Source organism: Dipodomys spectabilis, unplaced genomic scaffold (assembly GCF_019054845.1).
Source record: "Dipodomys spectabilis isolate Male_0828 unplaced genomic scaffold, ASM1905484v1 ptg000095l, whole genome shotgun sequence".
Lineage (NCBI taxonomy): Eukaryota > Metazoa > Chordata > Mammalia > Rodentia > Heteromyidae > Dipodomys > Dipodomys spectabilis.
In genome coordinates, this window is record NW_024870772.1 from 37,774,660 (window position 1) to 37,788,411 (window position 13,752).

At 31.5% G+C, this 13,752-nt stretch overlaps 1 protein-coding gene across 2 annotated transcripts in view; it reads left to right on the forward strand.

The window, feature by feature from the left end:
* Positions 1-13,752, forward strand: part of Nbea (neurobeachin) — a 532,882-nt gene that overhangs the window by 70,281 nt on the left and 448,849 nt on the right. For both annotated transcript variants that reach the window (XM_042685587.1, XM_042685588.1), the window contains exons 9-10: positions 690-887; positions 2,371-2,504. In XM_042685587.1, coding sequence (XP_042541521.1) covers positions 690-887; positions 2,371-2,504 — 332 coding nt within the window. The remainder of the gene's footprint in view (positions 1-689; positions 888-2,370; positions 2,505-13,752) is intronic.

Genomic DNA, 13,752 nt, shown 5'->3' on the forward strand with positions numbered 1-13,752 from the left:
AATAGCACTGGTATTCAATATGTTTTTTTTAAGTTAAGAAACAAAATATTTTTACATATCAACCTTTTTTTGGGGGAGGGGTCCGGTCGTGGGGCCTGAACTCTGGGCCTGGACGCTGTCCCTCAGCTCTTCAGCTCAAGGCTAGCGCTCTACCACTTCAGCCATTGCACCACTTCCAGCTTTTTTCTTTTTGCTTATGTGGTGCTGAGGAATCGAACCCAGGGCCTCATGCATGCAAGGCAAGCGCTCTACCATTGAGTCACCTTCCCAGCCCATATCAACCTTTTTTTAGTATAAACTGCTAGTTGTTTTCTGTGTTAAGAAAGTCATTTGTCAGGTTCTGTTCACCTTTGTGAATATCTTTAAAACTGCTAAGAAGAAAAATTTGTGAAGCTTAAATAAATTATTTCCAACTAGTGTCTGCATTTTTCTAGTACACTTATTTTTCACATAATCAAAAATTGCAGAATAAGAATATGAAGATCTGAATGTTCTTGTTTGTATAATTAAATCTAACTCTTTGAGAATTTAAGTGAAAATAATGAATTAGTAATGAATCTGGCCCTGTGCCAGACACAAGTAAGGTGCATAACAAATTGTTGATTATTTTAACTCTCTTTCTGTCTTAAAAATGCACATTTTGCCATGTTAAGCTTTCTTTTTAAAGTATTTAGTTTTATTTTTTTCAGAGTACCTTCAAGTTTAAGTCTGAGAGTGATATTCATTTGGCAGAACACCATAAACAAGTTCTTTATGATGGGAAACTTGCAAGTAGTATTGCCTTTACATATAATGCTAAGGCCACTGATGCTCAGCTATGCCTGGAATCATCACCGAAGGAAAACGCATCAATTTTTGTGCATTCCCCACATGCTCTAATGCTCCAGGTGAGAAATTGTAGCTTGTTTTCCATGTTTTTAATCCGCATTGATAGTATTTTTATTTGATACATTGAATATTGCTCATCTATAGAAACATCATCACTCTTTATGAAATGAATTCTTTTTTGTTATCTTTTTGGCATTAGTGGGGTTTGAATTAAGAGCCTTGTGCTTGCTTGACATGTGTGCTACTACCTCTTGAGCCATGCACTCAGCTCTTTTTTGTTAGTGACATTTTTGGGGTCAGGTCTTTGCATTTTCTGCCCATAACTTGCTTTGGAATACTATCCTATCTATGTATCCCACATAGCTCAGATTACCCCAAGTTCCACCACATCTGGCTTGTTTTTGAGATGGAACTTTATCTGGGCTGGCCTTGAATTACAGTCCTCTAGATCGCTGCTTCCCAAATGGCTGTAATGACAGGCATGAAATAGTGTGTTCAGCTTGTTTTTGAGTTCTTTAGTCCCAGTTTTTCTTTCAAATATTTTTTCTGACATAATATATTACCTGGGGATTGTTGCCCTACTAGGAATTCTATTCCATTATCTTGTATTCCCATGTCGTATGAAATAAAATCTACTTATTAAATGAACATAGTTTTTAAATACCAACATATAATTTAAGAATATATAATATTAAATTTATCTTAAAACTAATATAAAAGTTTACCTTAATGCCTTTAAATCAATCAATTGTATTACTTTAAAAAGAATTTGTTTTTAACTTAAGTGTAAGCATCTCCCCAGATTTCAAATTTAAAAGTAATTATCACAGAGCTGGCGGGGGAGGGATGGGAAGAGATAGGAAGGGGAAACAAAGGAGGAGGCAACAATGCTTGATAAGAAATGTACTCATTACCCTATCCATGTAATTGTAACCCCTCCTTACGGTTTTTTTTTTTTTGGGTCCAGTCGTGGGCCTAAACTCTGAGCCTGGGCGCTGCCCCTCAGCTCTTCAGCTCAAGGCTAGCGCTTTACCACTTGAGCCACAGCACCACTTCCCGCTTTTTTTTTTTTTTTTTTTGCTTATGGGTGCTGAGGAATTGAACCCAGGGCCTCATGCATGCAAGGCAAGCGTTTTACCTCTGAGCCACCTTCCCAGCCCCATATATGCGGTATTTTCACAATAAAAAAAAAATTAAAGGAAGTGGCGCTGTAGCTCAAGTGGTAGAGCACTCGCCTTGAGTTGAAGAGCTGAGGGACAGCGCTGAGGCCCAGAGTTCAAGCCCCACGACTGACAAAAAAAAAAAGTCTCCCAAACTCCCCTCTGTATGGTATTTTCACAATAAAAAAAGAGATAATTAAAAAAAATTAAAAAAAAATTAAAAATACCTCAAGTTTATATTTTATATGTATATATCTTTCAAAATTATACCATTGACAGTTCTTAAATATTAATCTTTATTACTCATATAGCTATTTAGGAAAGAGAAATAGTGATGAAAATATGCTATAAATTTAATAAACATTTTTCTGTCTGAATTTAGGATGTGAAGGCAATAGTAACACATTCAATTCATAGTGCAATTCATTCAATTGGAGGGATTCAAGTGCTTTTTCCACTTTTTGCTCAACTGGACAATCGGCAGCTCAATGACAGTCAAGTGGAAACAACTGTCTGGTAAGATTTCTTTCAATGTATAATATCTGGTGTTATCTACACATTTAGATTAAGTATGGCATACTCAGTGCTGTGTAATATAGTACGGCATTTGAGTTCTGTCCCGAAATGGTTAATAAAAATGTTTTTAGAATAAGAGAGGTATTTATACAATATAAAAGAAACTCTGGCACTTAAAGTCTTATTTCTATAAAAAATTCTTTTCTTGACAGTAAATAAAAACAATTCTAGGTATAGCACAGTGATTATAACATGCAATTGAAAATTCTTAATTCTGACCTTATCCTTTGCAAATGTCACACAATAGGAAATTACTATGTTAAGGTTTATTTATACAAAACTACTTAATAACAGTTACATAATTTGTATCTTAAAGACTGGTCTTGTTTTACAGTAAGATTAGCACTAATTGGCATCATTTTTTTCTTTAAATGTAGTTCAATTTTTGAGGAACCAAGCAAAACCTGTAGCCTGAGAATGTATAAAATTGAAATATCTCTTACTGAATTTCAATTCATATACACTTTTTATAATTCATGCATCATATTTAGATTTAGTGTCATGCCCTAGAATAATATATGAGGTTAAATACTAATTTCAGATTCATATTGCCTCTATATTGCATTTTCAAGTACAAGCTATATTGACAAACTTTAATTTTCAATTCAAAACCAGTACAGAAATATTATACATATATGTAAGATTGTTCATAGACCATCCAATTTTGAATTGATGAAAAATTAGTAAATAATCCTGTGTAAAAATTCAAGCACAATGAAATATAATACAGGATTTTCTCATATTAACTGAATTAGTACTAATAACATTGTTTTTAGTATTGCTAATAATATTGTTCTTGTATTGGGACTATCTTTGTATGAAGTATACATTTAAATATGAATGTGATCTTGCTTTTACAGCATTCAGCTTCCATCTATCTATATATCATGCCTTGTATCTTATCAGTTATAGTGCATTGGCTATAGTTTCTAAAGTTTTGAAATGAAAAGCTATCCTGGTTTCTTTTTCCTCTTATACCTCTTTACCATTAGATTTTTAAAACAATTTATGGTTAAGTAATTTTATTGAGAGGAAGAACAGTATAGGGAATTCTAGTCCTGCATTAATTTCCAAACGTTTTTGTTATTTATTATCTAAGTAACCAGGGGAAATTATGATCAGTAATTTAAAATTTCTTAACTAATAGTAAACAGAAGTTGAAGAAAACTCCGTGTAACTTAAACATTTTTATAAATGAATAACAAAGATATAATTTTTAAACTTGAGGTATATTTTGTCACTTAGTAAAGAGACGAGTTGCAAAGGTTATGCAATCTGAAATATTATGACTCAAATTTTCACAATAATTTAATCCTTTTTGAATGTCTTATTAGAAGTGTTAGGCCTAAAACTGTATTTGACAATTTATCTGTCCCATTCATTCAAGACATATACAATTTTTTACTACCTTACTTCAAAACTTATTGTAGTATATATACTATATTTCAATATTATAATTTTATTCATCATCCAGTAGATAAAGAGATGGTGTAAGAAGTCAGTATACTGATTTTTTACTTTGATTTATTTTCCTAAGGACTTTTTAGATCACTCACATTAATTTTTTCCTATAATTATTCAATCCTTTAAAATGATGTATATTATGTAATTAGTTTGTAGCTTATAGAAAATGAGAAAAGATAGTACTCTCTTTAGTAATAATATCTACCTAGTTCTAAACTACACTGTAATTCACTTCTGTTCTATTTGAAATTCTTTTCTACTATTTTTTCACTGCTTGTTTCAAAGTTCTTGCACTTCTGTGAATAAAATTGTAAAGAAAATCAGTCTCTTATTATTTAGAGTCTTGAAAGAGACCAGAATAAGTGTACATACATCAGTGATAGAACCATTCATATTTTAAAATGACATAACCAAGTTATTTATGGTTTTTTCTCTGTTTGAATAATAAAGATTTGTAACTATGAATGGAATTGTAGGATTTCAGATTTTATGCTTATATCATCTGTTTACAAAGATGAATGAGACTTTGTGGTAGGATATATCATCCTATTTTTAGTCCATATTAAATTCTTGCTGATGAATCAGAATCACTTCAAGATTTTAAGTCTTGCACAGAAAAGTCAGTATATATTTTTTGGAAACCTGTTAACATGGTATGACAAAACTTACACGTGTCTACTTTTCAATTACCTTTTGGAGAAAATCAGCAATCTCTCTCTCTCTCTCTCTCTCTCTTTCTCTATCTCTCTTTCTCTCCCTCTCCCTCCCTCTCTCCCTCTCTTTCCCTCTGTCTCTCTCTCTATCTCTCTCTCTTTCTCTCTCTCACACACACACACACATTTGGCTTCTGAATTTCAAGCTGAAGCAGTCCTTCATGTGAACTTGTTCACTGTTGCCTTATACCTTAGCTCATTGGCACTATGGAACTATGTAGTTTTACTTTGATGAGTTTATAAAAATTAAAATATTTCATTTAGGGAGCCTGTAAAGATGGGGTTTGTGTCAGAATATTTTTGTAGCTTTTATTATGGATGCTATATTATTGTAGTTGTTACTTCATATGTGGATTTTCAAGACAAACTTTGAGCTTAATATTGATTATTAGTACAATTTTAAGTGTGTTATTATTTTGAGTATGTTATATCTATCATTATTAAGTCATAATAGTTTGTACTCAAGATTATTTAGACTACATGTAACCAATTAATAAACCATATTAATCACATGTAAGAATTACTCAATACATTCTTAGCCGTTATGATGACAGTGAGCACATTGTTGTCTCTAATGTAATTTTATATTTAAAATACTCAATGTCACAAATTCTAAAGAAATTAATTACAATTGGAACTCATATTACTCTATATGATTTTCCTTTAACTTACAATACTATTTGCATTAGAGAATTACTTAAGAAATTAACTAGAATTTGCCTTGTTGATTTCAATTTTGATGAAAATTGGTTTTGAGTAATTTGTCCATTTTCTAGATGTTGTGATTTAAGGTTGACATATGTCTTAATCCAATTACAGATGACAGCAGCAAGTCAGAGGAACCTGAAATGTTTCTGTTTAGCTGGACATTAGGCTTAACTTCCCCCATAGTACTTAAATTTCCATGAATAATACTGTATATTGACTTAGAAAAATAGTTAAACTTTTATTATGTTATAAAATATTATTAGTAATAAATTATTAATAAATACTATTTAGCTAGGTCTGGTAGCTTGTGACAAAAAAGCTTCTGATATTACATGTTTTCCAGTAAGTAAATTAAGTATGTTTGTACATCATCCTATATATATACATATATATCTTACATTCTCAGTAATTTTTCCTGAATAATTTTCTTTATCTTATATTCTTAGTAATTTTTCCTGAATAATTTTCTAAAGTGATCAAGGCTATTTGTACTAATATTGGGGGGACTAATATTGATTGATTCCTCTCAGTGCAGTGAGTTTGAGTACAAAAATCAAAGATTTACTTTAGCTAGATATTTGATATTTAATAACTAAAGTTGATCAAACAATTAACAAAATAATTCAAAGAGCTTAAGTCTAATCCTGAAATGATGATCGTCATTTATATTTTGTCTGAAATTTAGTAAATAAAACAGAAACTTCATTTTCCTCTGAATTAGATGATCATTTACATTAGTTGCAAATGGTCTATTCTTTTAAAAATGAACTACTTTTAAAAGATTAATTAGTGCAATTAATTTGATAGGCAATACAAAACAAAACAACTGTCCTTCTGTGACTTAGAGAAGCTTTTCTTTGAAAAAGTATCTTTTCTTGAACCAAATACAGTTTGATTTTTGTAATTCAAACAAAATGACACTTGGAGAACTTCTCCTAGATAATGTGTAGTACACTGGGCAAGTGTTCTTTGGTTAAAACCCTGTTGTAGTATATAGTGTCTGATTGTGATGCGATGGTGATGTCCATGGGTTTGTAGAGGTAGAACAAAATAGTTATTCATTACAAGATATCATGTCTATGTTTCATTTCAAAGATAGTTTCATTATCAATTTAGTAAAGTTTTTTAAAGACAAATAGCTACATTACATTCAATGCCAAGAGAACATTCTGAAAAAAATACAAGGGTAATAAAAAGAAATACCATTTGATAACATGGTAGCAATATTTTAAGTATTTTGTTAATGAAATCATTATATTATTCTGATAATGGGGAAGAAAGAAATAGAATTTCTCTTCAAGATCACCTCTTAAGGCGTGGCTGACTCCAGAGTCCTCAGTCTAAACTACAGTGGAATACTTAAGAATTACTATATTTGTGGTAATATCCTCACACAAATTAATTACAACTCATAATTTAAGTGAATATTTGTAAATATGTGTTTTCCTAGGAAAATTTTATTTTTAATTATAAATGAAAGTTTGATAGACTAATAAGATCAATTTAGAAAATCTCATATTAAAACATTCTCTTGCAAAACTTAATGACTTGTTAATTTACTTAGTGAACTTAAGTCATAATTTTTTTCAACACTATCTTGGCTAACTAAAATTATTATAATAATTCTAATTTTTAGAGTGAAAATAATCAAGCAGCCCCATTAAATGCTATATGTAGAGTCATAATTAGCTCTATTGTCATAAAACAAAAAAAACTAGAAAGTTTAATATTTCAATGTTTAACTATTTTAACAATATTTCCTCAGACTCTTAGATGTGGTATATAAATTTTTTGACTAACCATACTCTGAATTTTAATTCAGATAAACATATCCATTGCACATAGATTATTTAAATTTCATTATGTATTTTTAATTCCATTCATTTAGAGTTTATATTTACTGTGCAAAATAAGTGAAACAATATCTTATTTTCTCATGAACATTAATTATTTTATACAATATATACAATATATAATTAATCATTAAATTGTTAATGACGGTTTAAAATAATTTCATAAATTTTGTAATGATTTATGCAATAAAACATCATTCTTAAAAATTTTTAGCAGGCTTGTCCAGTTATATTTCCTTAATTTAAAAGTACGTTTTCTGAAAAAATATACCACTGACAATCATACTTGATTGTTTGTCTTTATGAAAAAAAATTAACAAATTTGTACTGAAATCACCTTTGAAGTAATGCCACTTAAGCAAGCCATATAAAATAAGAGAAGTAGGAAGTGTTATTACATACTGAATGCATAAAGGATATCCCGGTACTGACCCTTTGTTGTACGGACTCTGTACTGATGATACTTCAGTATACTTTAAACCATGGGTATAGATGCATACATGTATCTTTAGAACAACAAAACATTTCTTTTTAGTGGTTGTCTAAAAGCATTAAAGAGTAAGAGCATCTTTTAATTATTTTCTAGAGAGTTTAAGAGTCACGTATAATCTAAAATGTAAATCAGTTGGTTAGTTCCATATTAAAAATATTATTTTGCCCCTGTGGTTTAATTGTTATATTTCAGATGACATCATTAGGCATCCCTCCCTTTTATGACCCAGCATTTAGAAACACGGGAACTTGGCAGGGTCACTTTAATCTTACTTTGTTGGGTCTAATAATTGGAAGCTTGAAAGGGGTCTTATCTAGTGGGAAGGGGAGATTAACAACTTGTACATATTATAAGCAAAATCTTGCTTTAAAATCTATGATCTGTTGTTTTTGTTGCAAGCTAACTCAAGTTGAAATTGGAGGACAAGTTACGATTGCTGTCAACTAGAAGAAGGAAATTTTTCTAGGGAAAGAGATGTAGTTTTATTTTCATTTTGAGGTAAAGTTAACTCATAGCTGTTTGGATATTTGATAGTTGGCTTTTATAAGTCTGAAAGTCAAGTACACTAGTTATCAGTAGTAATATAGCTGAAGATCTCATGGTTAAATAGATTTACAGTACAAAGTAAAACTATAAATAATAGGCAAGAACCCTAGGGTAAAAAGTTTATTTAATTTTGAAGAAAGTAGGTTGTTGATAGACTGATATAAAAGAAATGATAAAGTTTCTGTGAAATGAATATTTAAAACAAGTACTGGATGCATATAGGTATTTGGAACCAAAAATATTGATATTTTCCTATGGGATATGGAATTCCTTCATTGTTTTATACAGTAGTGAACAGGATCAGATAAGATCCTCTCAGTCTTAATGGAACTTCATTTGGACCTAATATTGCAGAGGTTATTACAAATTGATAATCCTAGTTCATAAATAGAGCTCTTTATTAAAGTAGTCTTTGTGAAAGGACTGAATTAATAGACTTTTTGTATACATAGGTTTGTACACACACATACATACATACGTACATACATACATACATACAAACATGTATTCACTCACACTTACACTTTTCTTGGAGATTGCTCCTGGAGACAGAAGAAAATCTTATGGGGGCTGGGAAGGTGGCTCAGTGGTATAGCACTTGCCTTGCACGCTCGAGGCCCTGGGTTCGATTCCTCAGCACCACATAAGAAAAAAGCCTGAAGTGGCGCTGTGGCTCAAGTGGTAGAGTGCTAGCCTTGAGCTGAAGAGCTGAGGGACAGCGCCCAGGCCCAGAGTTCAGGCCCCATGACCGGACCAAAAAAAAAAAAAGGAGAAAATCTTACGTTCCTAGTTCTCAGTAATTGCTGGGTAATATCTGAAGTCCTATTTTTCTCATGATGTTATATTTCATGAATTATAAACTTCTGTTTGTTAGAATTTAATTTCTATAAAAAGGTTAAGTAATTATTAGTTTTGGATTCCATTTTAACAGTTGTGAAGTATTTTGAATAACAGAATGATAAATTTATTCCACCTTAGATACTTTCTTTGTAATTTGTTTTTATTTAATAAGTAATAGTTACTCTCAATCTGGGTATTAAAAACTATAAAATCTGTTGCAGACTGATATGTTTAATTATATTGTGAATATATATATACATACACATTATTTTGTATATTTGTTCATAGAAATTGTCTATTTTTATGAAGTTAGTAAGATTTTTTTAACATTCATTCTTCTATTGTGTATCTGGCAAATGTGACAGAACTGCCGACACATTGAGGGATTAAAAGAAATCTTTGGACTATACCAAAATTGTATCAATTTTTTTTCCTACTTCTGCAACTCAAGTGCAGAATATAGAAGTTGAATTTTTTTTCCTGCTTCTTTTACTTTTTGGAAAGGAGGCTATACTATAGTTTGAACTCAGGGCTTTATTCTTAGTTGGCTTTGTTTCTCATTTAGAGTTCTACCAAGTGAGCCACAACTCCAGTCTCAATTGCTTTTACTAATACAAAGTCATTTTATTGTGAGGTTTCCATGCATGTGTGTAAACAACATACTTTGAAAAAGTTTACACTCTCCACTATATTCCCATTGCTCCTTTTCATCCTCCATACTTCATATAGTGTTTGGTGGAATTCATTGTGCTATTTTAAAGTTTGTGATCTGTGTGTGTGAGTGATCTTTTGATCTTCTCCACTCCCTTATATTCCTTCTCCATCCTTTCTCCTCATTGGTCACCCTATAAAATACTTCTTTATATTCATGTCCCATTTTATCAGTCATCATCATCTCTCAAAGAAATTTTTAAAAATCATTTAATATTAGATGGAGTTTAGTTTTACCTTTGAAGCACCATAAAATAATTTGAAGTGATATTAAAAACTTTTTTTCTCTGGCAAGGCATGGGTGGGTCACTCCTGTAATCCTAGCTACTCAGGAGGCCGAGATCTGAGGATTGCAGTTTGAAAATAGCTCAGGCAGAAAAGGCTCTGTGAGACTTTTAACTCCAGATAACTACTCAAAAACTGAAAGTGGAGCTGTGGCACAAAAGCACTAGCCTGAGCAAAAGAGTACAGGGACAGTGCCCAGGCCATGAGTTCAAGCCCCACATGGACAAACAAAACAAAGCAACAAAACCTTTTTTTTTGTAAGAGCAGTTCTTAAGGACACGGTGGCACACAGATCTATACAACTATGGATTTGGCTTCTGGCATGCCCAGGAGTGCTTGTCTACCATTTGTGAGGTCCAGCATGTGTCCAAGGCCCTGAATTCAGTGTCCAGTACAACTGAAAACACAACTAACTAACCAAGGAAACAACTCCCAAAACTATTCATTAAAAAACATTTCTCCAAAGTTGATACCTGATTTAAAATGAGGAGCCCTAGAGTTTAACCACTTGAGCACAAAATCAGTAGTTATTAGATTATAATGAGTTAAGAATAAGAAATTGTAAAATGTAATTTCATAGTATGATGACTATAGATAACTGTAGTGCACTGTCCGTTTCAAAATTCTAGGAGAAAGGATTTTTAATGTTTTCAACATAAAGAAATGATATATTTTGGAGAAAGTAGTTATGATCAATCTGATTTAAATATTATACAGTATATACAATTATAAAAACATATAGTACCCCATTAATCTGTAAAATTATGCTTTTTATATTTGAGTTTAAAATAAATTTTTTAAAGTTCAGAAGACTTTTTCCAAAGCCATTACAAATTCCCAAAACATGAGTCATAATTAGCATCATCATGACTTTTGATCTGCAATAAATTTTATAACAGTTACAACAGGAGGGTACTCTAAATGATACATGTCACATATCTTGCCATGAGATCATTATCTCAACAGAATCACGAAATATTTTTTCCCTTATTATATAAAATAATCGACAATTTCAGACTTAAAAGGAATCATAATATCCATTATGGCCTTAGAGCCATAATCTAGATGTTTATGAGAAGCCAAATATATATATGATACTATATAGATATGTGTATATATATATATATGATGCTACTAGAAAATATATTCCAGCAGCATCAACTGCAGAAACTTGGACAGTGTACTAAGAAGGAAAACTGAAATTTTCTGTTTTTTTTTTTTTTTTTTTTTTAATAAAAGAATGGATGCTATGGCCAGGGAATCATTTAGATATCAAATCTATTTCATGAATGTGATGAAGACTTTGAAAAAGTGGTCAGGTTTTTCTATAGCTGGACAAAACTTGTTGATATGAGGCATGAGACTTTGAGTAAGGATATTGCAACCCACAGAAGAGTTGAGTTTGTATTTTCCAGTAGAATGGAGGAGTATTTTTGCCTGTAGTATGGGTTCTATGGTTGCTCCTCATTCTGCAGCCATACCTACAGAATGAAGTTATAGGGCAAACATGGTATTAGAAATAGAGGGGAAGCTATAATAAGCACTGAAGCATTGTTTGTTCTTAGGAAACCGTACTTTAATTCGTTCTTCACTGCAAAAGAAGGTCAGGGCCTAACACAATCGCATAAACACAATAAAGAGACTCTAGACAGTACTTGTTAAAAGAGGCCCTTTTATTTTTCTGGTTCTAGGAACAGGAGATAGTTTACCATTTCTTATGCATATTGAGCTTTTGTATTCCACCTTCCAGTATTATTCATAGCCATCTATAATTGTGTATTTCTTTCAGACTACATAGTCTCTACTTACCACCTGTTTGGGACTATGCAAGATGTTGTCATATGTAAGAACGTAGAATAATTTAGTGTTTCCAAAGTGTTTTAAACCAAATATCCTGGGATATCTAATAGAAAAGATAAAATAAAAAATTAGAAATGAAGTAAGGACAGAAAATATTAGTCAGGATATATATTAGTCAGGATAGGGTATGTAATACCAAATTTGGAAACTTGGTGGCTTCTCCCAATAAAAATCTACATATAGCTCAGTTACCTAATACTATACATTCAGGGATGCAAAACGTTAGGGTTCACCATTATATTTTAGAGTAGCCAGTATTTACTGAGGGGAAAAAGAGAGACTAGAAAATTATGTATGTAATTGTTGCAGATTATAAGATAGTTAAGGTAGGGAATATAATCTTCATTATACACATGAAAAACAATATGAAATGAGAACTGTAATAATTAACTATGTCTGTGGTATATTTGGTTCCATAGCAGGTAACATTAGTAAGTTACAATGATTCTTGTTTAGAATTATGCTTCTTGTTACAATATAAATAATATTGGAAATGTGGTGGTCCAATAGTATTAAACCTGACTCTCATAACTGGTGCTGTATCATCTACCATCACCCAATATCTTACCATATTGCAAAAGTATGTTTCATTAGCATGCTAAAGTGAGAATTACTCAGAAAGATTGCTTGGTGGAGAGAAAACATTAGATGATTTTAATTTGTACCTCAAGTCCATATAAAATTAAATAAATTAGTTACAATTACAAATAAAATTGAGTGAGCATATTCTCTTCATGTCACTCAAGTATACAAATAAAACAATATAACATGTTTACATGGGCAGAATTCATGAAACACCTATTTGAGAGGTCTTAAACTCATAGGAGTAGTATTAGTATTTGAATTAGTGGGTCAGTTTACTTTTGCCCCCTCCGGTATTCTAAGGGTGAACTAAATGCACCAGAAACTTAAGAGTTGAGCACAACGATCACAGAAATTCTGTGTGTGCGCACGTGTGCGTGTGTGTATATGTGTGTATGTGTGTGTGTTAAAGAGTTTTAGTGTCTTATTTTTTACCTCTATCCTTTCATGTCCTAGCCTCTGTAGTCTCATCACAATAGAAACAGAGGCACAAATGGAGCACAAACTTTTAAGAGCCAAAAATCTCTTTGATCAGTAAAGCCAGGTCCCCAAGAGAGTGAAACAAAAATGTGTAAGTTTATTTACCTCTTCGACCTTCTGGTGGCTCTGAATGAAGGTAGAATTACAGAATTATACAACAAAATGGGAAAACAAAAGTTATGGGTTTTTTTTTGACAAAATTAGTGGGAAAAAAGAACCCCAGAACTAAGAAATATCGAATTCATGCAAAGAGAAGAATGTGGGAAAGTAATCTGTAATAGTTTTTGTGCTCGGTGATATGCATATCAAGGGTTCTAGTCTATGCAATAAGGTAAGAAAGCAATGCAAATGAAAAAGATTGGAAAAAGAAAAATATAACTATCAATTTTTACAAATGACATGATTTTCTACATACTGATTCTCAAGGAATTGCCACAAAATAAAATTCTAGTGTTAATATGTTTATTAAGGTTATAAGACAAAAAGCTCAAATACATTAAGTTATATATTACTTTGTAGGTTTTTTGCAATACTAAGACTTGAACTCAAGGCTATACACTTCAACTCGACTTCTTGCTCATTTTATCCATGCCTCTAGCCTACTGTTTATTTTGATGATGGAGTCTTGTGGGCTTTTTTTTCATGAGCTGGCC